At 44.7% G+C, this 27,851-nt stretch overlaps 1 protein-coding gene across 1 annotated transcript; it reads left to right on the forward strand.

Moving 5' to 3' along the window:
• MFNG (MFNG O-fucosylpeptide 3-beta-N-acetylglucosaminyltransferase) lies at positions 1-26,382 on the forward strand. The gene is made up of 8 exons (XM_083573530.1): positions 1-1,019; positions 6,724-6,772; positions 13,766-13,868; positions 14,613-14,766; positions 15,076-15,161; positions 23,321-23,486; positions 25,289-25,374; positions 25,879-26,382. Exons 1-8 carry the CDS (start codon positions 657-659, stop codon positions 25,943-25,945), a joined length of 1,074 nt encoding a protein of 357 aa, XP_083429656.1. The 5' UTR covers positions 1-656; the 3' UTR covers positions 25,946-26,382.
• The last annotated feature ends 1,469 nt before the right edge of the window (positions 26,383-27,851 follow it).

Genomic DNA, 27,851 nt, shown 5'->3' on the forward strand with positions numbered 1-27,851 from the left:
GGGCAGCAGACAGCTGGTGGGACTGGAGAAAGGCAGTTTCCTTTTGCAGCCCTGGCTCTAGCCTGTAATTGCTGGGAGACGAAAAGGAGGCGATCAAAAAAGGAAAAACCTGCCTTGCCTTTTAGGTTAGAAGCTCTGTGTTCTAGCTGGGAAAGAGAGGCTCCTATTTGGAAATCCTTGCTATGGAAAAGTGGGCACTTTCTTCCCTGCCCTTGGGATGGGCATTTGTCCATGGAGTCTTGACTTGACAGCTGAAGCTCATCCTGTGTGACTTCAGATGGGGACCCAGGGTCATGCCCCCTTTGGTTACCTAGGCTCAGGTGATAGGGTCCTCCTCATACCTAAAAGCCTCTGTCACCTGCCCTCTTTGATATCTGGAAAATCAGGTCTCCCTAGATCCCATGCCTCTGCCCTCCAGGCTTCCTCATCCCCTGAGGTGTGAGTGGGGGAGAAAAGAGTGAGGCAGACCTCTTTGGTAATTTCTGCTTTCCTGAAGACCCACACAACCCCACTCACTGGCCCCTTCCTCTTGCATTCCTGGGGTATTTATTAGACAGGCCTTGGCCTATCTCTTTAATCTATGCACACAGGCTAGAGCAGGATTTGCACTTCAAGCTTTGAACCTCACCCATCTCCTCGCTGCGGGATCGAAAGCCATGCGCCGGCGTCTCCTCCAGACCTCCTCTGGAGTTGTTCTATTTCTTGTGAGCATGGTGCTCCTTTCCACGAGGCGTTCCGGCATCCAGGAAGCGGTCGGCAACCAGAGACTTTCAGGAGGGATATCTGGCAGATGGGCATGGAGGGAGATGATGCTGGCGGGTGGGGCAGACTGGAGAAACAGGAGGGAGACTGAGCATGGAAAACAACTCAAGGGCCACGATGACGGTATGGCGCATTCTGCTGCTGGGAAAGGCCTCTTGCTGGAAGAGCTTTTCATCGCTGTCAAAACAACCCAGAAGTTCCACCAGTCCAGGATGGGATTGCTGCTGGAGACCTGGATCTCCCAGGTTAAAGGACAGGTTGGTATGAGGGTGAGAGGGAGGGTTGAATGGACTGCTGACACCAGAATGCCTAAGGGAAGAACCTGTGTGTGATTCTCATATGCGCTCATGCACACGCATTGCCTAGAACCAAATGATGCCTTAAGCCAGGATAGGTCATTTGGAAGCCTCAGGGCTGGAAACATCCCCAGATGTGATTTGATTTAGCCCCAAGCCCTGGTGTTGCCTGCTTTTAATCAAAGCATAGTAAAAAAGAAAAATAAGAAAAGTGCCTGCTGTTGCACTTACAAAAAAGAGGATGTTTTTACAACGAAGCTGCCTTATACCAGTTTCTAGTCTTTCCACCGTTCATTATGCTGATGGCCATCTGTCTCATTCATCATTTTATTTTACCCAAGAAAAGTAACATCAGTGTGTCTCTCGGAGAACTTCAAAGCAAGCCGAGGGAGCAAGCCGCATAGATTTGGAGGAGACTGATAATGGGGGAGGGAGGGATGCAGAGCAGAGCATGGTGATGTTTTTCTCAGCTAAATCCTGAGTCCTGAATCAAATCAGGCTGGTTTGGATCAACCCAGGATTCCACCATATTGGGTGGAGGTAGCCCCTGGTCACTCTGGGTTGTATCAGGTCCAGCTGAAGCAATCTGGGGCTGGCAAAAGAGGTGCAGGATCTGGTGGTAGCAAGAGGGGGGGGAGGAGATATATAGGGTTTAAAACTTTAATTAGACACTGTGCAAGGTGCTCAGATTGGTTCAGAGTCTGGTGCCGAGTTGAGTTGGTCTCAGGATGGATTGGTGTCTCTTCAAAGTGCCCAACCGAGCCCTGAATTGGATCAGGGAGAGGCATGCACAGCCCAACTGTTCTAACTATGCTTTCTTTGTGTGGGAAAGGTTGTCCCTGGACTAGCTCCCCAATGCCTCTCAGGGCTTTTTAAGCTGCCTTAGAAACACTGGCCTTCCAAAACACTTGTGTCAGGGCTACCCTAGGTCCCAGCTCACAAAGGACCAACGCTGCTTCGTTGTTAAGTATAAAAGCCTTTATTGAAGTTCAGTTTCACTTCCAGAGCCGCAGCGCGCAGCCCCACGTCTAAAGTGTCAGACCACTGATGCTCCGTCTGAGTCTCCTCCCCCTTGACACCAATTTAAGAGTCTAGCCTTGCTCCACCTTCTCCGCTGCTCCTTCCTCCTCTGGGTCCGCCTGCCCGCCGGGGTTCCGCCCTTTCTAGCCTCTTCTCCCGCTGATTCCCCTGAGCCTTCTCCCTCCCTCCGGCGGGCTTTAGGAGCTGGTTCCCCATCCGGGTCTCCTGCTGTTCCGCGCGCCTGCACATTTGAACTTGGCGCGCGCGCCCAGCCAGCAACTTTCCTCCTGACCGTTCCACTGCTGCTGTCACTGCTTCCCCCATCGGGGGGGCTAGCTGCAACTGACCTCCCCTCCGTTGGAGGCGTGGTCAGCCCTGACTCCCTCTCTGGAGGAGACACTGCTCCTGACACATGTGACTCCTCCCCCCCACTACGCTCTGGTGGGGAAACTGGTCCTGATCCTCCACTGCTGCTTTGGGGTTCCCCTCTGGCTCCTTGTTTCTGGTGCGTCCCCCCTGGGACCCCCCTTGCCCTGACCATCGGCGCCCCCTTCTGGGAATCTTCTGATTCGCTGGAGAAGCTCATGGAATCTCTCGGGCCACTGTCATACTCCCCTACGCTGCCCTCGGATTCTTCCCCTTCGCTCTCCCAATCCTCTCTCCCCAGTGCTCCTGCTCCTGATTCCCTGACAACTTGTTTATGAGCTTCTCCACATGTTAAAGGTAAATGGGCAAAACATATTTGGTGAGGCAGATTTCATACTGTTTTCACTTATGAGGAAGGTAGAATTGGTTGACTCTGAGGCAGACAAAGGATTGCATTCATGTAATGTGTGAAACAGGCCTAGGAATTCATACATTTGTTTATGTATGAGTATATACTGTGCTTTTTTTTCCTAAAAAAATGTTTAGGAGTACTCTCATTTTCCTACTCATATTGAAATACTGCTCCTCAATGACAAACTTAGATTCACAAAATGTTTAGATACCCCTGCATCCCCCCAGAAAAAAGCACTGAGTATATCTCTCTCACACACACATAAAAAAGGGTAAAGGACCCCTGACAGTTAAGTACAGTCTCAAACAACACTAGGGTTGGGGCGTTCATCTCGCTTTCCTGGCCGAGGGAGCCGACGTTTGTCCGCAGACAGTTTTTCTGGATCATGTGGCCAGCATGACTAAGCCGCTTCTGGAGAAACCAGAGCAGCGCACGGAAATGCCGTTTACCTTCCCGCCGGAGCGGTAACTATTTATCTACTTGCACTTTGATGTGCTTTCGAACTGCTAGGTTTGCAGGAGCTGGGACCGAGCAACGGGAGCTCACCCTGCTGCAGGGATTTGAACTGCCGACCTTCTGATCGGCAAGCCCAAGAGGCTCAGTGGTTTAGACCACAGCGCCACCCGCGTCCCTCTCTCACACATACACAAAGCAAAATGTTGAGGACCTTGCAAAATGTACGCAGATAGTTTGCCATCACACCAGCACCGAATGCTCTTTCAGGGGCGGACAGTTCTGGTTGACATATCATTTAGAAATTCACATCTCTAATTGGTGATTTAAGGAGCGAATGTGCCATATTCAGCCCTGCTATATTCCCAGCAAATGTGTTTTTTCTCCCCTCCCTCGTATTTTTTGTAGTGGTTGCTTCGTCCGCCTGGTTCCTTTTCTTTATCGCTGTCCCTCAGCTCCTTCATTCTTCCAGAGACAAGAGGCTCACAATAAAACCCAGGCTGGATTTGTGAAAAGGCCTCGCCACCGCCAGGCCCAGGGGAGGCCCACGTGCCTGGGCGACTGTCTGAATGACTTTGCCCATATTTCAGTACATAATGCAAGTACACTGTTTAACCAGCCTGCAGGCAGCTGGTGGGGAGATTGTTTAAGGCTTGTGTCTCTCTCTTTCAGTCCCCTTGGCTTCTTGAAAGCCCATTTTCCGCTTGAGAGGAGGTATTCTTTGCTGGACGCGATCCCCACTCTGCCCTTGGGATGGAAGAACATGCCACATGATGTTGTCGAGAGGGCCTGGGAGGGACTGCGGGGAGGAGGAGGAGGAGGAGGAGAGTAGGGAAAACAGCAGAGAGCTTATAGGTCTTTTACACACGAACAGATGTTCTTTTCTGAATTCAACTTTCCTTTCACTACAAAGCTTCTGTTTAATCTGCTGTCAGATATCTTGCAAACATCACAGCAGGATTCTCGAGGGACAAACCTGAGCTATTCGATGGTCACCCCTTGGGCTCATGAGTTATTTAGGGATGCTGGATCAGACCAGGTTCTCCAGCCCCAGGCTGGTGACTAAAAGCTCAGTGTGAGCTGGCTCAGCACAATGAAACCTATATATCGAAAGCATCTGTTCTACAAAAATGACTCATACTTATATCAGATATTATTGGGGCTCCAGAGCCCTAGCAGAACCCCCTGGTGCTACAGTAGGCGCTTACACATTGCACCCCCCAAAAGGAAATACACCCCCCTCTCCAAAATAGGTCAAAAGAGAACATACATTTGCAAAAACAAAACAAAAACCCACACATGCAAATTTATATCCATAGATAAAAATCTACAAAAACTATAAGTTAAATAGACCAGGGATTACTGCTATGGGTACGTGCATGCCTGTTCGGTTTGCTGTATAGGTTCTAACTGTTTCCCCCCTCATATATTTTTTATTGAATTTTAATAAGGACAAACAGGTGACAGAAAAAAAGAAATGAAGGGAAAAATAAATACAGATAAGTTGTCACAGTTGCCAATAAAGAAATACAGGAAGCAGTCAGTGCAATAATAAAACGTACCGAAAGGAAAAAGATGCGTAGTTTATAATTGCAATGAGTTCTGCAGTTTAAATCAAAACAATTAGAAATTTTAATTCAAAAAAGATGATAAAACGTATTCCATCAAAACACCCGCATAGACCTGTGGTATCTGACACTCCTTGTGCTTGTATATAAAATAAAATTAGACCAAATGGCAAAGCTGCGATCTTGAACACTTGGGAACCCTGGACACCCTTCCAAGAAGGCTGATTTGCCAAGTCTTGGAATAGCAATAGTCTAGATTACTGAGATCAAAAGTTCTGCGAAATTTGGCAGTTGTGACTCTGGCTGCTGTCAAATGATGCAAAATCAGTTCCTTGTTATTCAGGTCTTGATCCGAATCTGCAAACAGATTCAAAAGAGAAGACAAGGGGCGGGGTGAGTTTTGTCCAGTTATCAATGGATTCTCAGAAAATACTTCTATCCAGAAGGCTTTTACCTTGAGGCAGTACCATCACACATGTAAGTAGGTTCCAATACTTTGGCACCCCATCTAGCATAAGGGGGGAAGGCATCTATGTGGGGCCTTGAACCAGAGCATTTTCCAGCCTTCTTCTATCTGCACTCCACAGGTGCTAACTCCTACTCTCCCCTGTGGTGGTTCTTTAGCTTTAAACTGGACTTGAACTGGATCGCCCTCCAAAAAGAGAGCTCCTTCAAATAGAGGACGATCCTCTGACAGCCTTTCAAACAGAGGACTGACCTCAGTAAAGTAGGACACATGGCCACACTAACAGAGGCTGGTGCCTGCCCTGGCCAAACGTCATGCTGATCTGGGGCACTGTGGAAAATTGAAAATGGCTGTCCACAACTACTGCCAGAAGAACATGCATCTGAGGAAGTGCCCGAGAAGACACTTTACTGAAATCCCTTTCATAACTGACGCTGGCCACAATCTATGTTGTATTTGTTTTAAAAGCAATTTCTCAGTGGGTGCGGTAAAGGTAAAGGGATGCCTGACCATTAGGTCCAGTCGTGGCCGACTCTGCTCATCTCGCTTTATTGGCCGAGGAAGCCGGCATACAGCTTCCGGGTCATGTGGCCAGCATGACTAAGCCGCTTCTGGCGAACCACAGCAGTGCATGGAAACGCCATTTACTTTGACATGCTTTCGAACTGCTAGCTTGGCAGGAGCAGGGACCGAGCAATGGGAGCTCACTCCGTCGCAGGGATTCGAACCGCCAACCTTCTGATCGGCAAGTCCTAGGCTCTGTGGTTTAACCCACAGTGCCAACCGCAACCCTTTAATGGGTGAGGTACTCAACACCAAAACACTTGCTGGGGTGGGGGTGGGGTGAATGCCATTCTACAAAGACGTTAGTGACCTGTTCCACTGAATGATCAACACCCTCTCAAAACTGCAGCATGCAGGGTCCTTTGGGAAACACCAGCTTCAGATCCATCTGAATTTTTTTCAGCACAGAACAAACAAGCATTTCAAAAGATTATCAGCTAATCAATCAATCAGCAAAGGGGAGAGTGAATCTCTCTCTCTCTCTCTCTCTCTCTCTCTCTCTCTCTCTCTCTCTCTCTGCAAAGAAGCTGGGTCAAATACTTACTTTCCATCATCATATAGCACTTAAAAAAATATCAGAACTTGTTACAACCTCTATTTTGCCGCATCTCTGTGAGATGGGGGCATTATTATTCCATTTGTACAGATAAAACACTTTCTGAGTGTTCAAAGCATTTCACATTCATTACTTCAGTAATAATCTCATATGACGCATAGCCACGGTGGAGAGAGTTATGTGGCTTGTCACTGGATGGCAGGTATGGAACTCAGCACATTTTAGGCACTGGAATAACCCTTCTCTCTTCTTTTCCTCAGACATATGTCTTCACTGATAAAGAAGATGATGAGCTATGGGAAAAACTGGGTAATCCGGCCTTTAGTGTTGCGCAAGATCTGGAAACTGACTTCTGTAAACTGTGTGTCAGGAGCGTTTGGGTAATAGCATCCTTACACGGCTGACCGTGGGAAAGGGTTATAGCTCAGCCACAGGGCACATGCCTTGCATGCAGAAGTCCCAGGTTCAGTCTTGCATCTCTGAATGAGGTCTGGGGAAAACATTTGTGGTGTGTGTGTTGTGGCTGCTCCTCCCATTATTTCTGGGTTGAATCGAATGATTTATTTTTCTGGTATTGTGCATATATGCGGTTGTGTGTGAGGCGATCGCGTGAAAGTGGGGGAGGGGATGCCTATACTGTAATAGATGGGATAACTCAGTCTTGACTCAGGGCTTATACATACATCTACTTGTCCCGTGCTGCCTAGACATGGGCCTGAGTGGTTCTGCCTTTGTCCCGCTGCTCCCTCTTGGAAAACTCACTCTTTAGTGCTAAATTGGAACAAACAGCAATGTATGGAAAACCCGATTGCTATTTGTTCTGATTCAGCCCTAAACTGCAGGTTTTCTCTGGGAAAAGTGGCATGGCAAGAGGAAAACTGCTTGGACTCATGCATTCTAGGCACAGGAGAAGTAAAAATGTGGACAAGCCCTAAGACTGGGAAGACTCAGGGTGAAGTCCCTGCTCAGCCATAGAACTCACTAGGACACCTGATAAGGGGCAGTCAGTTTGACTGTCTGTTGGACTATGCTCAATCTTATTATTATTAGTATTATTAGTATTTAGTTTGTATACCACCCTTCATCCAAAGATCACAAGGCAGCTCACAACATAAAATAATAATTATTAAATACAAATCAATATAACTGAGTCTATTCTGGGTCTATTCTGAGTATGACTTAAGGCTGTCTGTGTAAAGATAAAGAACCCTGAGAATGAAGAGCCATATCAACCATCAGCACCTGGAGAACAGACTGAGCAGGCACACAGGTAACCCGGACATAGTTACCTAGCATCTAGATCAAGGGAAGTAATAGTGCCACTGTATTCTGCTCTGGTCAGACCTCACCTGGAGTACTGTGTCCAGTTCTGGGCACCACAGTTCAAGAAGGACATTGACAAACTGGAACGTGTCCAGAGGAGGGCAACCAAAATGGTCAAAGGCCTGGAAACGATGCCTTATGAGGAACGGCTAAGGGAGCTGGGCATGTTTAGCCTGGAGAAGAGGAGGTTAAGGGGTGATATGATAGCCATGTTCAAATATATAAAAGGATGTCACATAGAGGAGGGAGAAAGGTTGTTTTCTGCTGCTCCAGAGAAGCGGACACGGAGCAATGGATCCAAACTACAAGAAAGAAGATTCCACCTAAACATTAGGAAGAACTTCCTGACAGTAAGAGCTGTTCGACAGTGGAATTTGCTGCCAAGGAGTGTGGTGGAGTCTCCTTCTTTGGAGGTCTTTAAGCAGAGGCTTGACAACCATATGTCAGGAGTGCTCTGATGGTGTTTCCTGCTTGGCAGGGGGTTGGACTCGATGGCCCTTGTGGTCTCTTCCAACTCTATGATTCTATGATTCTAGTCTTCTCCACTTTGGTGAGATGTGCTGAGTTTCTATTTACGGTAAATTATACTACTTATTTCTAAATTTGCATGTATACATATCTGCACATTTAATGCAAATTGGCACCTCTTCTACGCCTCCCCCCATGTGTTTCTTCTTTATTGGTGATGCAGAAATCTCCACCCAAGGCTTACTTCTGCGTAGACATGCGTAGACTTGCTCTGGCACCGCCAGTTCCAATCCAAATCTGCTTAAATTGACAAGGTCCTCAGGGTCAAATACTGCTATGCTTGGCTCTTCAGCTATCAAGTAATTAGTAATTTCATTTACCGCAGCTTGTGCAGTTCTCCAGAAACACTGAATTAATGGGCAGAGCCAAAAAATATGACATAAAATCTGCAGGTATTGAACTGCAACACCAGCTAACAATCTGTGTTTGGTAAATACAACAAACGGAGTGATCCAAACCCTCAATCTATCCACTGGAAGAAGTTTAGAGGAGTTGGAGTGGAGGTATCTCTCTATACCCTGCCTTGACTTGACTCTGCTGACCTCCACCAATGGCAGGGAAGCCCCAGCAGTGAGGAACAGCTCAGTGAACCACCCAAATGGCAAGTAAGTGGAAGCTACCATTAGTGGTGTCTCTGCTACCAGTAGCATTTCAGGGGAAGGGCTAGACTGGGTCTATACAGGATCTGCTGGATCCTGAGCTGGTCCTACTGCTGTCATGTGTTGACAGCATGCCGGATCTGGGCCTTCTCTTACTTCTTTCTTATTAATAGCTTTTAAATACAAAAAAAAACCAGCATGGATAATACAGGTTTTGATACAAAGAAACTAAGGAAAACTTGGTAAGCACAGGGCTATTTACAGATGATATAGAAGCGTGTGGGTTGTATACGAAATCCATCTATAAGCAAGACAAAAATACGTAGATTGACCTAGACAGGAAGGAAAAATCATAGATAAGCAGGAAGAGAAGTTACACATAATTTCAAATAAAGTCCAAGTATTTTGGTACATAGTTTTTGAGGATCATGTGACATATAATTTTAAAATGGCCACAAACAGTTGCAAAATCTCCTGGATTGCCCTCGCCTCATTGTACTTTCAAATTTTATGTTAATTTTTCAGAAACTGCAATAATTTTTTAAAATATATATATATTGCATGTCTAAGTTTAGATTCTTTGCATCCTTCGAGTTCTGAGATATGGTGAAACTCGCAGCCCACCAACGTAAAAATGATCAAGTCCTTTGGATGAAGTTTCTTAGCCCAATCAGTAAAAACCAGACAATTAATATCAATTTGGATTGTGCAGCACATCAGCATGTGTTGTCAGGCTCATTGCGCATTAACACTGCTATCCAATTTCCCTGCACAACTGGACAATACTGTCTACCAATTATGGAAGATCTGGGCCTTTTTGCTGCATCAGCCTGAGAGCTGGTGGAGCAAAGAGCCATTTTTCTGCCCCACTTCCCCTGCCCAGCTGTTGTGAGTAGTGGGGCAGTGGATGTTGTGGTGGCTGTGCTGCCCCCATGAAGCTCTGTCTCTATTGGCCAGGGCTTTGGATTACTCTGTGTGATGTTAACTAGGTGTACCACTGCTATTGGGTGGGATTCACTGAATGAGTTCTGTCATCAGAAGCCATGTGCAAGGATTTCCACTTGAGCAACAAGGTCCCACCCTCCTCCCATGCCCCAGGCCCCCCAAATTGGGGTCAAGAGAACCCCAAGAAGAGCACACAGGACGAGGGGAAGGAAGATCATTCCGTCTGGCAAGCTGAAATAAAATCAGAAGACGGTGACCTTGAATTCCCCCAAAGAGTTTTTTTTTAAGGTTGATATTCCTACTCAGAGTATACTCACTGAAGTTAATGGACATGAGTAATGTAGGTTCATTAATTGCACTTGGTCTCCTCCGAATAGGGCTTAGCTGAATACCACTCATAGATTTTAAACTGTCAGATCACAATATTGGAAGTACAGCGTTTATTATTATTTTTGTACTATAAATCCATTGCAGTTGCTCTTTTGTTGCCGCCATTTTCTCTCCAGATGAGGCTTCTGTTAAGGAGGTCCTAACTCATTTCCCCAGCTCTCAGAACCTCAATATCATGTTGCTGAGAAAATGAGATCCTTTCCCTGACTAGCGCTATCATTGCTAATGTGATTACTATGCAGAAGGTAATTGGCAACTCTTGTCAGCACCCCCTTGGGTAGTGCCTGGGAGGAGAATAATGACCATCAACGAACCAATGCCATTATCTGACTTTGCTTGATGAGCACTCCCTCGCCTGGTTTTGCTTATCAATAATTTGACTAGGTGTTCAACAATGAAATGTGGGGTTGTTTCTTTTTTTTTACGAAGTTAATACAACTTTGAACTACTGATTCTACTTCGCTCTGTGCTTTCTAGCTAGTGAAACAGGAAGGAAGGAAGGAAGGAAGGAAGGAAGGAAGGAAGGAAGGAAGTCCCTTCACTTTACAATTCCAGCTCAGGCATGCTCAGCCAGTTCCTGCAAGCTGCTGTGCAGAGCTGCCTTTTCAGCTCCTACTTAGGGGTGCAATTGGCAGGACATCCGATAAACTACAGTATTGGGGAAAGCCATTGCCCAAATGCATTGTGGTTCTGAGATCTTGGGCAAGGGTAAACAAGCTTCACTGGAAGTACTACAAATAGTTTTGTTTTTAAATCTAGAACTATCCACAGCACTCCTGCAGAGAGCAGAAGAGACCTGTATCTTCTACGAAATCAAGAGGTGGTAAAGAGAGTGATTCAGTCTTGGTGCACAACTAGGGGATTACGGACAGATCTGTCAGGCAGAACATGGCAATATTCAACACCTGTAGAGCAGGGTGGGGGATCTGTGGCCTTCCAGAAGTTGGTAGATTACAAATCTCATCAGCTCTGACCTTTGTTGGCTGAAGCCGATGGGAACTGGAGTTCAACAGTATCCGGAAGGCCACAGTTTCTGCCCCCCTGCTGCATTTATTAATTATTATTTATTTCAATAATTTATATACTGCTTTATGCAGTAGTTTTGACGTGTTGTACGATGAAGACACAAAGGAGATACAAAGGATGAAATCAGTAAAATTAACCACACAATCAGAAAAGTTTACTTAAAATGCCTGCTGGGGAAAAAAGAAAAGACTTCACCACACAGCTTAAGTTTAGTAGTGAGGCAGGCCTGCTTGATCTCAATCAGGAGGGAAGTCCACAGAGTTGGGCCCATGATGCTCATGGCATGGTTGCTGGTCATTGCGAGCTGTGCGACTGACTGGTGGATGACCACTAACAGCAACTCTGCTCATGACCTCCATGATCAGGCAGGGACATTAGGAATCTTGCAGTCCAATCTCACTGGACCCAAGTTCTTAAGGGCCTTGCGAATTAAGAACCTTGAAATTGGACTCGTACCATATGGGCAGCCAGTGCACGCTTTTAATCGCCAGAGATTTGCTGGTGGTAGTCTGTCCTCTCACAAGTAGTCTAGCTCCAGCATTTTGCACTGGTTGGAGCTTCCAGACCAGCCCCAAGTGTAGCCCCACAAAGAGCGTACTGCAGTAATAAAGTCTTCACATTCCCAATGCATGAATTAGGATCCCTGTCCAAGAATGGCTATAGTTTCTGTACTAATCATAGTTGGTGAAAGATACTGCTAGTCAGGCTCTGAGCTTCCAGTGACAAAGATGCATCCAGTAGACTCCCAAACTATGAATCTTTTATTTCAAAGTCCAACCCCACATATAGCAGGTAACTGGGCAATGTCTGTCTTACCCTGTATCTCAACTTATGGGGTGTCTAATTCAAGATATACCAGCATTCTTACTTCTCATTGAGCATGGCTGTATCTAGTTTTATTATTTGGTGCAACAGCTAAGAAAATTTGAGCAAATATCTTGAAGGAAATACCAGTGAATTTGAAAAGGTGATCCACTTGAGTAAGCTAAGTCAAGCGTAATCACTAAGAGTCTTTATTAAGGATTTATTTTAGAAACGGCTTTTACATTAAATGAGAATTGGGAAGCTCAGTTGGTCATGGTTTTTTGCCTTCCAGACATTTTACTTTTTTAAAAAAGCTACCATTTGCAATGGCCTGTGGCTTCAAGCAATAAACACTGACTGAGTTTCTGACTGCCTCTCACTAAAATGGTGACTCTTTGGAGCCAGCTGACTTAAGACAGTTATTGCAGCAAGCCTTCCTCTGTTCACTGTGTACTCATGCTTATTTAAAACCATGGTGAGCTTTCCTCTCATCTAGGCTATTCCCACCCCACTCTCTAAATCATGGGTTGCTAAGATGGCTAGCATCATGGGAGCACATTTGCCCACAGAAGCCTTCCCTGGCCACCCCAGGATCTTGCCCCCGAGCCCCTCTCTGCTGAAATGAGGTTTGAAAGAAGTCTTTTGTTGCGCACACACACGTGTGCATTGTTGTAGTGCATGTGCAGCTTCAGGACATGTTTGGTGCAACAGTTTCTCTCATTTGCAAATGTGCCCAAAGGCCTGAAAATGTAGGGGAGCCCAGCTGGATTATCACAATGTGCCCTAAATGGGGCTGCCCTCAAAGATGACTCAGAAACTTCAGCTAGTCCAAAATGGAGCAGCCAGATTACTGGCTGGGGTTCCCTTTAGAATTCCTATACCCCTTGTTTTAAAACAGCTTCATTGGTTGCCAGTTCATTCTGGGGGTGCAGCTCAAGGTCTCATGTTAGTATTTAAAGCCCCAAGACCCTAAATATCTGAAATAACACCTCCTTCTCTACAAACACTCTTAGGTGTTAAGAGACTGGAAGAGGCAGCCAACTTGAAAGTACTCTGGGGGTGGGGTGGGGGAGAAAGGACATTCTCCGTGGCAGCCCCTAAGTTGTGGAACTTCCTCCTCATAGAGGTGTCTCTGGTACCTTCACTATACAGTTTTCAATGAATGTTGAACATGCACCTCTTTATGCTGGCCTTTGATGCTTGAGATGTATACTTTAGGACCCACCCTATTCTTGTGTCTGTAGTTTCTTTTAAACTGTTTTTAACGTTTCATTTTAAATTGTTGTGATGTGCCCTGGGACCTTAGGGTGAAACGTGGGTTAATGAAAATAATATACAAACCGGCTTATTCTGTTTATATCATTCTCACCCCTGCACAATGACCCTGTGAGGTAGATAGCTGGGAGAAAGTGACGGGCTGAATGTCACCCGAGAAGCTTTCATGGCTGAGTGGGGATTTGACCCTAGGTCTCCTTCAGTTCTGGTCATGATGCTGAACTGCTGCAGAGCATTGCTGTGGTACGGAAGACTTGGAGATGTACTGCACAAAGATGCCCTTTGCACTGGGGAAAGGTCTCCCATCTTTGTCTTGTTGAGGGTATAAGCTTGTCTGTGTTTGAAGTTGCTTTAAATAAATCAAAATAGGTCCAGGAACCCATCCAGAAAGCGTTTCTCCTTTCCTCATTAGGTGACCACGTGATCATCACAAACTGCTCTGCAGAGTACAGCCATCCAGCACTTTCTTGCAAAATGGCGGCGGAGTTTGATGCCTTTTTGGTTAGCGGCCTAAGGTGAGCAAATGGACTTGAGTTGGGAGATGTGACATGGGATGGAGTCCATTTCTGTCCAAGTTTAGTGAGATTATTTATTGACATATAAATGTTGTCAATAAAAGTAAACACTTGTTCTCCATAGTTGGCTTTTTGTGGTCTAGTTATCCAAAGCTCCATTCAAACTGTAGTTTGCCTCTGCAAAATTGTCCTAGGAGGGAGCCACTAATTGGAGCCATCTAAGATCACTCAGGAAATGCAAACGGCATTTAGCATAGGTAGCATAAGGAGTCAGCTCCCTCTGATCAACATGCACTACAGAGCAATTGTCTGCTTGCTCCAGGTGGTGAATGCCAAGGTTAGTAAATTAAACTGTGTACGACAATGACTCAGTGACAGAAGTGCAGTTATACCAACCATGAATCAAGTGGCGCCTAGATTTAACTGGTGGGATAGATGCCAAAAAACTGTTCAACAGCTAACTATGACAGGGCAGTCTGGTCCATTAGGGCAAATGGGACACAACCCAAGCAACTCAGTCTGCGCTCAGCCAACCACCAACTGCTTGTTTTCTTTCTTACAATTTGTGTGAGTGTGTGCTTGCACGCCTGTGCCTCTTATTGGCTGTGGCTCCACTCACTGTTGTTCTCCCTGCCTTCTACCCTACCAGTCCCAATGGGCAGCAATCGCCATTGTTATGGAATCAAGTTGAAATTATATTCTCCTCTTGAATCTACCGGCTGTGCATTTCTCCTCCTTCTCCAGCTGGTTTTGCCACCTTGATGACGACAACTACCTGAACCCACAAGCTCTGCTCAAGCTCTTGTCTTCCTATTCTCCGGACCAAGATGTGTATATTGGGAAGCCCAGCTTGAACAGGCCAATTCGTGCCTCAGAAGCTTCGCCTAACAATCAGACAGTAAGTCCAACCCCTTTACCTCAGGAGTAAACAGCAGGTTGGCTGGGAATTCTAAGGGCAGCTAGGTGAGCTTCTGCACCCCAAACAATAACAACATCTGGTTTATCACAGTTACAACTGCTTTGAGGAGAGAGAAGAATGTATACCAGGCTGATCTCAGGAGCAAATGTTGGGTTCCTATCATAAATTTCAACAAAACATTGAATCTCCTCTGCATTCCACCCTTTGCCTATAAGGGAAGAGACTGCATAGCTCAGTGGTAGAGCATGTACGCTGAATACCCAACATCTCCATTTTTCCTTCTTTCAGAAGTCAGTGTATTTTTGGTTTGCCACTGGAGGTGCTGGATTCTGCATCAGCAGGAAGCTGGCCCAAAAGATGGCTCCCTGGGCAAGGTGAGCAGTGACCACTAAAAGATCTTGTGTGAATGTCTCTCATTTCACATCTTCCTGCAATGGCTGGGGTGGGGAACCTGTGGCCTTTCAGATGTGGTTGGACTCCATCTCCCATCAGCTCCAGCCAGAATGGCCAGCGGTCAGGGACAATACAGATTTGCGCAAAGTTTGCATCTGCTGATTTATATGCATGGAGGCACATTGAGCCAACTGTCTGAGGGAAAGCTGCTCTGCAAGTGAAGTTTTAACAATTAACCCCCTGTGCCATCCCTTAACAATGCTCCTGGATGGGAGATGTAAATGAAGATGAACATTTGCTGAAGTGTGCGCCTGCACTCACTGTATCTTTCAAAGGCATTTGCATGTGCACGCTGTAGGGATCAGACAGTCCTTAAGGTACTTTGGACCCAAATTGCTTAGGGCCTTGTGAATCAACACAAGAAACTTGAACCTGGCCCTGTGGCAAATCAGCAACCAGTGCAGGTCTCTCAGTAGTAGAGTAACAGGCTGTTGGTAGTCTGTTCCTGTGAGCAGGTTGGCTGCTGCTGCCTTCTGTACTCCTTGCTACTGCCAGACCAGATACAAGGGCAGCCCCACATAAAGCGTCTCACAGTAATCACATCTTGAGGCCACCAATGGATGGGTGACTGCGATCAAGCTGTTGTGGTCCAGGACTAGTCACAAATGGCGTACCAGCCAGAACTTACAAAAGCACTCCTGGACTCAGAGGTCACTTGGGCCTCAAGGGATAGTGGTGGATCAATGAGTACCCCCCAGACTAAACATTGGATGAACTTTCTGGAAGTAAGAGCTGTTAGGCAGTGGAATGGTCTCCCTCAGGAGACCGTGGACTCTCCTTCCTTGGAGGTTTTTAAGCAGAGGTTGGAAGGCCATCTGTTATGGATGCTTCAGCTGAGATTCCTGCATTGCAGGGGGTTGAACCTTGGGGTCCTTTCCAGCTCTATGATTCTATGATTCTATGACTGTTACAACAGGAATGACATGTTTTGGGCCTTTGGCAATATCTTAGAACTCTCCAGTGGTTAAAAAAAAAAGGAAACTGATTTGAAAACAGGTGCAGACTTTCTAAATGGCAAATGAATATGCATGATGTTGGTCAGCCAAAGGTGATGGCAACCTTTGTTAGAAAACCATATGTTTAGGGAAGAGGTCATTCGTTGTAGAGCAGGGATGGGGTACATGTGGACCTATAAGTTGTTGTTGCTGGACCCCAGCTTCCATTAACCCCAGCCGGCATGGCCAGTGGTCAAGTATGATGGGAGTTAAATCCCAATAATGATTTGGAGAGCCAAGGGTCTCAGTCCCTGATGTAGAGTGATATTAATGCACATGGGTCAATCTCCACTGTAATTTGAAAGTTGTGCTATTAGTAGTATTAGCATTACTACTTTTTTATCTCAAAGCACAATGTTTACATAAGATGAAGAAAAATCGACAAAATATATATGAGACGAAAGCAGGGAATATACCAAGGAGAAATAAAAACAGCTGTTTCAACAACAAAAAAGTTACAAAAACGAAACATATGGTTGAACATTATCATTAAATTTTTCATTCCAGTAATGAATAAACAATGCCCAGTGTTCTACAAACTTGTTATCTAACTGGCATCTTTCCCAAACCCTTATATAATATGTCAGTTCAGTCATTTTGGCTATTTGCCCAATCTTTTCCTCACAGTTGTTAAACTTGGAAGCGGTTGCACTTTTCTTCTTAGCTGCCAAATTAATCTTGATTGTGCACAAAAGGTTAATAATAAATTCAAGATCACGTGTCCCAACCTTTCTAGGTATATCACAAAAGATAGAATCGTTTGTGAATCAAATGGTAATTGGTAATCTATAACATCTTTTACTATCCTAAATTATTGCTTGTCTGCCAATATATTTGTATTTTGGGGCAACATGACCAACTATGAATAAAATCAGCTGGAGCAGAATCATCCCACTAGAAATCTAAAACACACAGATACACATACACACCCTAAAGTAGCTCAAAAAGGATTTGATTGCACTGATCCTTGATTTTATATACATTTTCTCTCAAGTTCACACAGAATAATTTTGAAGGAACATTGTCCCAAATCTAATTCCATGCATTTTCTATGAATGTTTGAATTTCCCCCCTATTTTCTTTTGTACCACTGAATTTTGTTTCGATTAACATCCAAAACCGATCATGGCCCCGACTGCACTGGCTTACCAATTTGTTTCTGGGCCCAATTCAAAGTGCTGGTTTTGATCTATAAAGCCTTAAACAGCTCTGGACCACAATACTTCAAGGACCAACTCTCCCTTCCTCTTCCCATAGGAACCAACCCAGACCCCATAATCAACATTTGAACCCTTCTCCGTTTGCCTCCTCCACGTGAGGAGCAACACGAGAATGGGCCTTTTCTGCAGTGGCTCCCCATTTGTGGAATGCTCTCCCCAGGGAGGCTTGCCTGGTGCCGTCATTACATTTCTCTAGGTGTCAAGCGAAAACATTCCTCTTCTTCCAGGCCTTTGGCTAATTATACAATCTATAGCCTTTAAAACTGTATCTGTGAGGGTACTGTTTTTGTTACTTACTATGGTATGTATTTTTGCTTTCTATATGGTAAACCACCTTTTGATCCTTGGATGTTGGGCAGTATAGAAATATACATCATCAACATCATCATCATCATATATGACCAAATACTTGTTTTTAGTCTCAGTAGGAGATATTTACCTTTCCCACTGCAGAGCAAACTAAGAGTCTTGCACACCCTATGCCTGATATCGATACCAGAAGACAATGTAAGAGGGTCAAGGCCCTTTCGTGTTGCCCTTTGCTATGGCTCACTGGCATGCATGCTAAAGAGGAAGTCCTCCACACTAAAGGAAAAACAGAAGATAACGATGTCCAGGTCAGGCAGTCAGGGCTTCTCTCGCCATGTACTTCCTCCCGCAAATTGATTTGATGGTTTATCCCTCCTTCAAACTGGTTTGATGGCTTGCCCCTCTAAAATGCTGTGTGCTTAACAAATACCATATCTGAAAATCCTGGGGTGAGGAAAGCCAGAAGATCTTACACTAGATGTTCTTTTCATGGCAGTGCATTTCCATTATACACAATTCTTCCTAATTAAATTATACCACTTCAACAATTTAAAATTTCCTAACAGTCCTAAATCAGGCAGGACCTTATAAATATTGAACAGATGCTAATGGTGAGACATTTGACTCAGTTTAGGTTTATAAATCTTCCATGTCTCCCATACAACTAATATGTACTAAAGGACAGTGTATTTTCTTTAAAATCTATTCTGTCTTATGGCATAATATAATAAATAGTTCAGGGGAAGGGAATTTTTACATCCTAGTGTCCCAATTCTGTGCTTTTATCAGTACCAAACATTCCCTTGCTGCTGCTAAGGGTGATGAAAGGTAGCAAAGAAAAAGATTTGATACAGCTAATTGCCTGCTCCCAACTCTACTGTATGTGGCAAAGACGCATGCCAGTTTCATTCTCATTTTTTGCCTCTAGCCCGAATGAGCTTAGTAATATATTGTTGCCAGGTCTTTACAGTTATCAGTATAGATAGGAAGAACCATAAATAATGGTTTGACAAAATTATTATCTTTACTGTACAGATTGTTCCAAACCATTAAATCTTTAAATTAGCCCGTAACAGAAACTTCTGCATTTCCTTAATCACGTTAACATAATTATCCTCAAACAACCTATTCAAGCAATCGGAAGACTATATTCCAGGTATTTAATGACATAGGTTTTCCAGGAAATTTCAGAAAGGAGGTGTGCTTCAACTTTCATTTGTTTCTGTGTTTAATACCAGAATTTTGGATTAAAAACACCTGGTCTTATAACAAGATACTTCATTGAAAGAAGTAGCAGACAAAGTTATTGTAATGAATTTTCATTCCTCTAGTAAAGTCCGTCCAGTCCAGTCCATAGGATTTATTAATTTTAGCATTTTTCATCACTTTCCCCCTAGTAAATAATGACTTCTGGTTCTATTGCATTTTCAGGAATGAAATACTTTACTTAAAATATCATATATATTGTCTAGAAGACTATGAGCACAAATCTAACCAAGCCTATTAAGAAGTAAGTCTTATTGAAACAAATGGGGCTTTCTCCTGGCTAAATTGGGTTGGGATTGCAGCCTCAACAAATGCTTCAGATATGTTGCACATATAGCCTCTCCATTTTTGCACGATGAGGAGTCATTTCCTTTGCTACTTTGATTGCCAGGATTTTTGCCAGCCTTTCTCAAATTCCGTACAGCCAATCTTCCAATGATTGAGGACCCCATAAGATAGAAAGACCCTATGCACATACTATAGGCTCTTCTCTACAGTTTCTTCCCTCACTCGTGAGCAGTTGGGGGAGAGGGGTATGACAAGATGACAGTGGCACAGCCCCACTCTCTCCCTCCATGTGATCACAATGGTGTGAAGGACACTGACCCAAAATCACTTCTGTTGCAATACATCCAAAGCTTTTCCCATGGTGTGGCTATACTAGACCAGTTTTTGCCAACTGGGTATTCTCCAGATGTTTTAGACTACAACTTGCATCAGCTCCAGTCAGCTGGCTGGGGCTGATGGGAGTTGTAGTTCAAAACATCTGAAGCATATCAGATTACGATACGATACAATAATCTTTATTGTCATTGTCCCATACAGAACAACGAAATTGAAAAATCTACATAAGACATTCAAAAACCAACAAGCCTGCTATCCCAGCTACCCCAACCTGATTAGCCCGCTAAAAATTATGATACCCCATTTTTAAATACAATATACTCCCATAGAGACTCCTTATACTGCATTTAAAACCAAAATCGCATTTGGGTAGAAACTGTTTCTCAGGCGGCTAGTCCTAGTCTTTATAACCCTGTACCCTTCTTCCGGAAGGCAGAAGCTGAAAGAGATCATTTCCTGCACTATCTCTGCAGATTGTTGAAGGCTTTGTGATTATGTTCTCTTATGAGGATCATGCCTATTTTAAATGGATCAGTTCCTAGACATTTTCCCAAGCTTTTTGCTCTCTTTAAAAAACAACAAACACCAAACCACCTGCTTGCTGATTTCTTTTCTTTTTTTGTTTATTTAAATAAGCTGAAAGTTTAATTAACTGCCCTGTCACCACTGACTTTTCTCCATCCCAAATAACAATATGACCCATAGTCTGTATGTGTGTTAGTTTAAAATACCGCTGAATTTTTTCCTTGGTAACATTCTTAAGCAATGGAGTATTTAATTTCCAAGACTGAAACAAAATGGTATGTCCATCTTTCAATTACATGGTTATTGGTGCAAGATCTGCATAAAGCTGAGACTCTTACCTTAACATCTACTGTTTGTGCTAAAACACCCGCTGTGAAGAGACAAAATGAATATATAAATGTGAGTAATGCAGTCTCAGGTCAATGGATAACAACACCTCCATGAATCAATAGGCTAAAAAAAGCTCTCGAGTCTAGATTCTTCATAATACTTCGGGAAACATTCCAACCAGAGAGACCACATCTTGGTTTGTCCAAACTCAGTGGATTTCTCCAACTAGGGTCCATTGCAATCCCTTCCTACAATCATCTTGCCCTCAACAACATTTTGCAGGCATTGAAACAGTCCTGGATTCCCTCCCTCTCCTTTGTACCAACAATTATATATATAAATACATCCTAAGGTGCTGTTTTGATCTACTACATATGTGCCTTTCACAAATTGTCTATTCTCATATGCAAAATAATATAATTTCTTTTCTTTTTTTAAAAAGACCAATTTGATATGTATTTTTAACAATTGTTACTCTCCTTTTTAAATAAAACAGGCTGCAAAAATGGCTCCTAACTTTCATGTTAATTGGTTATGAACAGCACTGGGGACAGATTTAGGCACTTTGTAGATTTTGTATTTCCAAAATATACAGGGCCACTGAAAATCTCTTTTGTGTCTAGCAGAAACTAATCCCTGGGGTCCACCAAGACAAACGGCAGGTTATAAACAACAAACAAACAAAAAACAAACAAACAAATTAAGGCTGCAGTCTTAACCTACCAACTTGCTATAAGTCTTATTGAATTCAGTTTCTGAATAAAGAGTATATAACAGGGTTGGGGAACCTGCAGCCCTTCAGATGTTTCTGGACTTCAGCTCCCATCATCCCTGTCCATTGGCCATGTTGGCTGGGGCTGATGGGAGTTGGAGTCCAACAACAATTGGAGGGTCATCTTTTCCCAAACTCTGGAATTATAACACTTCATGCGGCCAATGAACTGAATTGTGGGCCTCCAGATGTTGTCAGATCCCAGCTCACTTCGGGCCAATGGTGAGAGATGATGAGCGTTCTAGTCCAGCAACATCTGAAGAGCACCACGTTGGCTAACCTTGATGTAGATGATTGTGTTGTCAGCCTGCCTAACTTCTGTTGACCTTCCTTAACAGTGCAAGCCTGCTTGTGTTTTCTCAGGAGCCCCATTGTATTCAGTGGTGCTTACTCCCAGGTAAAGGTGCATAGGATTGCAACCCAAGACTATTACAAACTATGTATTTTTGAGCTCCAATAGCAATGGCCATGCCAGAACTTTCCCTCCTTTCTCTCCCTCATCCCATTTTGCTGAACATCCAGCCTGAGACATTCTGGAGAAGTCAAAACTTTGCTTACTATTTGTGATATTTTAGTTACCCCCAATAAATGTATCACCCCACAGTAGTTTTCAGCACAGCTCCTTCTCTCTCCCTCTCTCTGCATTCAGTTACCATCCCTCCCACTTCTAAATATGGATTTCTTGCAGGGGGAAAAACCCCAGCAGCTTCCCTTCTCTTTTTGAAGTTTTAAACCAAATAATGAACTCATTAATTTTCATATTACACAGGAAGTGGGCCAGGAAAAGGAAGCTGCCCTGTTGAGGAACTTATTAGCACATTTGTCTCCTTTACACAGAGTATTGATTCAGACATCTGATTTGCAGGCAAACGGGGTTCAAAAGGAGTAGGGCAGATTTGTTGAGCACGCATTCTAAGAGTGAAAAGACAGCTGAATCTAGAGGCTCGGCCATTGACTGGTTGCAGTTTAGAGGACTACAAAGCTAGCATCATTCATTGGTATTCCCCAGCCTGGTGCCCTCCACATGTTGGTGGGCTATGTAGCTTTGCAAGAGTTCCCCCCTAATGGATTGATGTATGCATAAATACAAGGGAACCCTTTTTCATCTCAGAGAACAACTCTTAAGAAGCTGAGCTAGAAGCTTCCTCCTGTTTGATTCTCTGAGCAAACACTGATGGGCCAAAACCAGCAGATGTACAAGAATTGAACGAAGCTTGACCTCCAAGTCATGATGGCTATATATTACTGCCAGGAATGTAGGCACATTATTATTACTATTACAGAGCCAGACATTGGTCTATCTAGCTAGGTATTGTCTACACTGCCTGGCAGCAGCCATCCAGGATTTTCGATGGGGGTTTCTCCCAATCCTACCTGGAGATGCTGGGGATTGAACCTGGAACCCTCTGCATGAAAAGCAGTGCTCTATCTGGGGAAAATTGCAGTCAAATCCGACAGTGCATATTCTTGTTACTTGGTGAGCTTAGGAGCTAATGACCCCAGCGCTGTATTGCTGACAGGCAGAGACTCAGACCATAGAAATGTAATTGATAGAGAGGGCTCTGTGTGATGTCATTTTCCCCTCCTCTCTTGAGTGGGAAGAATCAAAGAAGTATTTCCTATTCCTTCCCTCACTTTTTCTCTTTGACCAGCAGGAGGACATCTGACTGTGCCAGGGGCTGGCAGGGCTTTGAAGAATGTGTGGTGGAGGTAGAGGACCAAAGCAGTGGCCTGCTCTCATCCACCACATTCAAGAAATCCAATAACAGAGTTGTGCACAATTGCACACAATTATCATTGTGCGATGCTAATTAAAAATAGTATTTAAACCCAATAAAATGGCTATGATTGTAGTGCCATACAACTTGAGGCCACAATTATACAGATGTTTATGTATGTGTGCCACCTCTCAGCCCTACCCGCCCACCATGATATAATTCACATTCCCTGGGCAAACACGGGTCGTCCACCATCCCCACTGTCAGATTCCTTTCCTTAATTTGATGAAATGAATGTATCTGGCCTGCTTTGATTTCCAGTGGCAACAACTTCCTGATCACATCGGAGCTCATCCACCTCCCCGATGATTGCACCGTGGGCTATATCATTGAACGTAAGCTAGCCGGTCACTTGGTCCCTAGTGACCTGTTCCACTCTCACCTGGAAAACTTGCACGTCCTCCAGGGTCCCCAACTTACTAAGCAGGTGAGATGATGCAGGAACACCATCTTGCCCTTGTTAGAGAGAGTGGGCACTTTCCAAATGAACTGTTTTTGAATGACAGTTCAGATGCATGAAATTGCCCCTCCGCTATGCATTTGTTGCCCAGAATCCAATCATCTCCTCTTGAAGTTGCACATTGGTCGCCGTGATATAGCATTTTCTCAGTCGAATTGGGATGTGTTGTATTTTGTACCTGGGGGTAACATAATTCTTTCCCCAGATGAACTCATCCATTGCTGCTGAGATTGCCGGGGCCAGCCTTACACTTTACGCTACTGCCTGTGGCATGATATCTCCCCATCCATTATGTGTGACCAGATAGCCTGCTATTGTCTTTGAATGGGGATTCACAAGGCTATCAAAATGCGGCTGGGGTTGTCTGGATGAGAGAGAGAGAGAGAGAGAGAGAGAGAGAGAGAGAGAGAGAGAGAGGGAGGGAGGGAAGAAGAGTCAGGAGAAGGAGAGAGGAACAGGCAGGAAAGCAGTCATTCACATCATCTCCTCAGTAATTGTGACACTGATTGAATCAATCATGCATTATTTAGAGGAGGCTTTCCTGACAAATGCTTCCCCAGACACTTCTCTGCAATAATAGGCAAGGGGATGGAAAAGCAATTAACTAGCCAATAAAACTTCTGCCAGTCAAAGTCCAAGAAAAGGCAACTCCTTCCACTCAAGAATAGAAGTCTTAGTGCCAATAACTTGTCCTCTTCTCCCCCGAGGGCAGTGTGACCCAACCAGCAGAATCACAGAGTGAAACTCTTGCTGGACTGTACCATTTTAGAAAGCAGAGGGTAGGCCACATGTTTCAGGGGTGGGAAACTTGTGGCCCTCCAGATGTTGTTGGACTCCAGTTCCTATTGGTCCCCTTCAGCACGGCCCAATGGTCAGGGGTGAAGGGAGGAACACCTAGCAGCCAATGAAAAGGCTTGGTAAGTTAGAACACTTCTACTATTGTTGTTGTTGTTAAACAAATGTATAAGTTGCTTCATAGCATGAAGCCATTAAAGCATTGTACAAGATAGAAAATAACACAAAAATGCAAGCTTTAAAATCAATGAAATAATTGCAACAAACTCTGAAAGCAGTAAAACAAAACAAAACAACAACATAGCCATTTCTGCCACTATGCTGTTAATATTCCATAAATGACTGGGTCAGACCTTGGGGAACCCTTAAACAAAAATGTGTTCAGTAAGTACCAAAACATTAGGCACCTGTCTAATTTTGGCAGGTGATTGATTCCAGAGGGCTGGAGCTGTGATACTAAAAGCCCAGTTTCTAGCATAAGCTAAGCACACACTCTCTCAGCAGTGCCCCATTATACCTGGTATAGTAGTTTCTATGTTGGTTTTTAAAAAACCCAAACACCAACAGCATGGGGGGGGGATGGCGGCAGAGAGGTTTCATCTTGAATGCTCCATCCCAACTAGAACTGCCCCCATGTGATTCTGCTGGTTATGTCCTTCAGCACTTTAATCTGATCCCTTGCATGGCAATTGCTCGAAGGCGAAGAGCCTGGGAAAATATGGCTAAACCTGTGTTCCCAACAAGTCTGGAGCACCTGGAGAAAATAGAAGTTACTAGAAACAACCCAGGCATTGTAATTTGGCTTTGAATAATTTTCAGGTAGCAGAATGCATGTGTGTGTAATAAATTGGAGAGGGCAGGAGACTCGTACGGCTGAGAAGTATCTTTGGCTGTGATGCGTAAAAGGAGTTTGTTGCCCACAGGGCATGTCTATTCCTCAGTCGTCTCTCTTCCTTTCTGGTATTTCCTTGTAGGTCACTCTCAGCTATGGCATTTTTGAGAAGAAGCTCAATGTCATCGAGCTTTCTGGTCCTTTTTCTCCACAAGATGACCCTTCCAGGTATCTCCCATGGGAGCAGATCTTTCACAACGTGCTGGCAATGTTAAGAGGGCTTGAAGGACAAGGGTAAAAAGCCTGAATAGAGCCAAACCGGGGGTACCAGCAGAGCTTTGGGTAGGGACGATGCTGATGAGGAGCAGAAGCCTGCAGTCCTACGGCCAGAGCTGAGCCGAGCATTTTTGCTGCTCATGGTTTGCTCTCTTTTATCACCCTTTAAGCTCAGCCTTTATTGCAAAGTCTGGAACCAAAGCCAAACATTCAAGGTTATTCAGCCCCAAGGGGATGGGCAGGGCGTACTTTGGCTGAGGCGCCTATTAAATCTACACAGGATTAGAGGGTGAGAAGCATCCATCTAGACATTTCACTGCAGTGCAGTGTGAGAGCATCTGGTGTTGGATGGGGCACTGGGGAGCACGTACTCCTCACATGCAGCCCTTTCCCCATCTGCAGCAAGAGCCGTCTCTTTACATTCCTTCCCCCCCTCTCTCTCTCCCTCCTTTCTAGGTTCCGATCGCTTCACTGCCTTCTTTATCCAGACACTTCCTGGTGCCCACAGCCAGTCATCGTGTGAAAACTGCTCAGAAGGTCTGACTGTGAATGGTGGAGAAGAACATGAGAAGAGCCCTGCTGGACCAAACCAAAGATTTACCTAGCCCAGCCGTCTGTTCTCACAGTGGCCCAGGGGCCCAGGGGTGGCCACAAGCAGGACATCAGTGCAACAGTACTCTACTGCTCCTGATCTCCATCAACTGATGGAGATGCATGAGGCAGTTCACAGCCATCATGGCTAAGACCTCTTGATAGCCTCATCCGTCACAAATTTGTTTATTCCCCCTGTAAAGCTGTCGAGTATTCCAAATCCCTGTTCAACAGAGACCACAGTAGCTGTGTGTTGACTTAGCTGAGGGCTTTATTGATTACTGAAGAAAGAGCTGAGGCAAGAGGGGAGATACGTTAAAGTGTGTGGCAAGACGATGGATTGAGAACTGCTCTTCAAGTTATGTCAAATGAGGTAGTAGACTGCAAATGTGACTGCCCTTGGGCCAACTCATATAACTTCTGCTGTGAATCATATCTCCTTACATGCCACCTGTATACTTTCATGTGGGACTCAGTTCATATGCCTTGCCTATGCTATCGCTTTTCATTTTGATGGACGTATCACACTGATGCCCTGGTTCATCACATGTGATGCTCTACATGTGCCTGAAGATATGTTGGAATACGCAAGCCACACCACTGCTTTTGAACTTTGGGTTCACAGATGTTGCCAGACTACAAATCCCTTCATCCATGGCCATTGGCTGAGCTGGCTGTGGTATGTGGGTACCCGAGGTTCAAGAACACTGTTCTGTATGCTTTAGGCACCAGGGTCTTGTCAGATTAGCATTCTACCCTGACATTGACAGCATCACTTGTGTCACTCCTGCCTACAGGGAGGGACAGGTGAGGCAGTGGGGAGATTGGGGCAGTGCAGATGCACCAGCAGGTGTGCCAGATTGGGTCTGCCAGAACATTTGCACTGCATGGACTTTGCTGCCAACTTGCCCCTCCTCCTCTGCCTCTCAGGAAGCAGCAATGATGTGACTGATGGGTGGTTACCACCCCACCACCCTGTCTCCTGCTGGTCATTGAGATAACCATCAGAGACTTTTGTGGGTGTACAAATTGCAAAGATTGATAACAGTCAAAGAAAAATCCAAGAGCAAAAAAAGATGTGAACCATGTCTCTTGTGCAGTTGTCCTCTATTTTCGCTTTCCTCCTGGTGACCTAAGGCAGGTTGTGAATAGAGAGTGTCTCCGGGACCATAGGCCAGTAGAAGAGCTTCTGCTTTACATGCAGAAGGTCCCAGGTTCAATCCCCAACATCTCCAGGAGGCCCTGAGAAAGACTTCTGTCTGAATCCTTGGAGCATCACTGTCGACTCACTATATTGCAGTGCCCACCTTTGGAATGCTCTCCCCATGGAGACGCACCTACCATTCCAGTACCCAGCTTTGTTTTCCTAGGCTTCGCCAGACATTGTAAGGCACTGAGAAAGTTGTGTTTTTCTCTGCCGCGTTTTTACTCTTTTTATCTTTGTGTGGCTGTTCAAATATTATTGCATTTAATGTCTGATTGTATTGTTCTGTTTTTATTGTGAGTCACTCTGGGAATGCACACTTGTTGAAGGTGTCGGATGAACAAAATTAATCAATACATAAAATGTCCAAGAATGATTCTCTACTCACTGAAATCTGAAAAGGCACCCTTAGCTGTAACTGCAGTAGCAAAAGTAACAGGAGGCACTTTTGTTTCTCTACCAATCCAGGCAGCCTTCTCAGTTACGTCCACGTGTACCCAACATAGCACAATTCAAGGTTCTGGCCTTGACCTATAAAGCCACAAGGACGTATGGAAAGCCTGGTGGATCAGGCTAAAGTCTGAGTATCCTTCAGAAATCCTGAACTGGGTTTTGGAAGAAGCAAAGTTAGGGG

The sequence above is a fragment of the Podarcis filfolensis genome (assembly GCF_964270895.1).
Source record: "Podarcis filfolensis genome assembly, chromosome: 10".
NCBI classification, from domain to species: Eukaryota; Metazoa; Chordata; class Lepidosauria; order Squamata; family Lacertidae; genus Podarcis; species Podarcis filfolensis.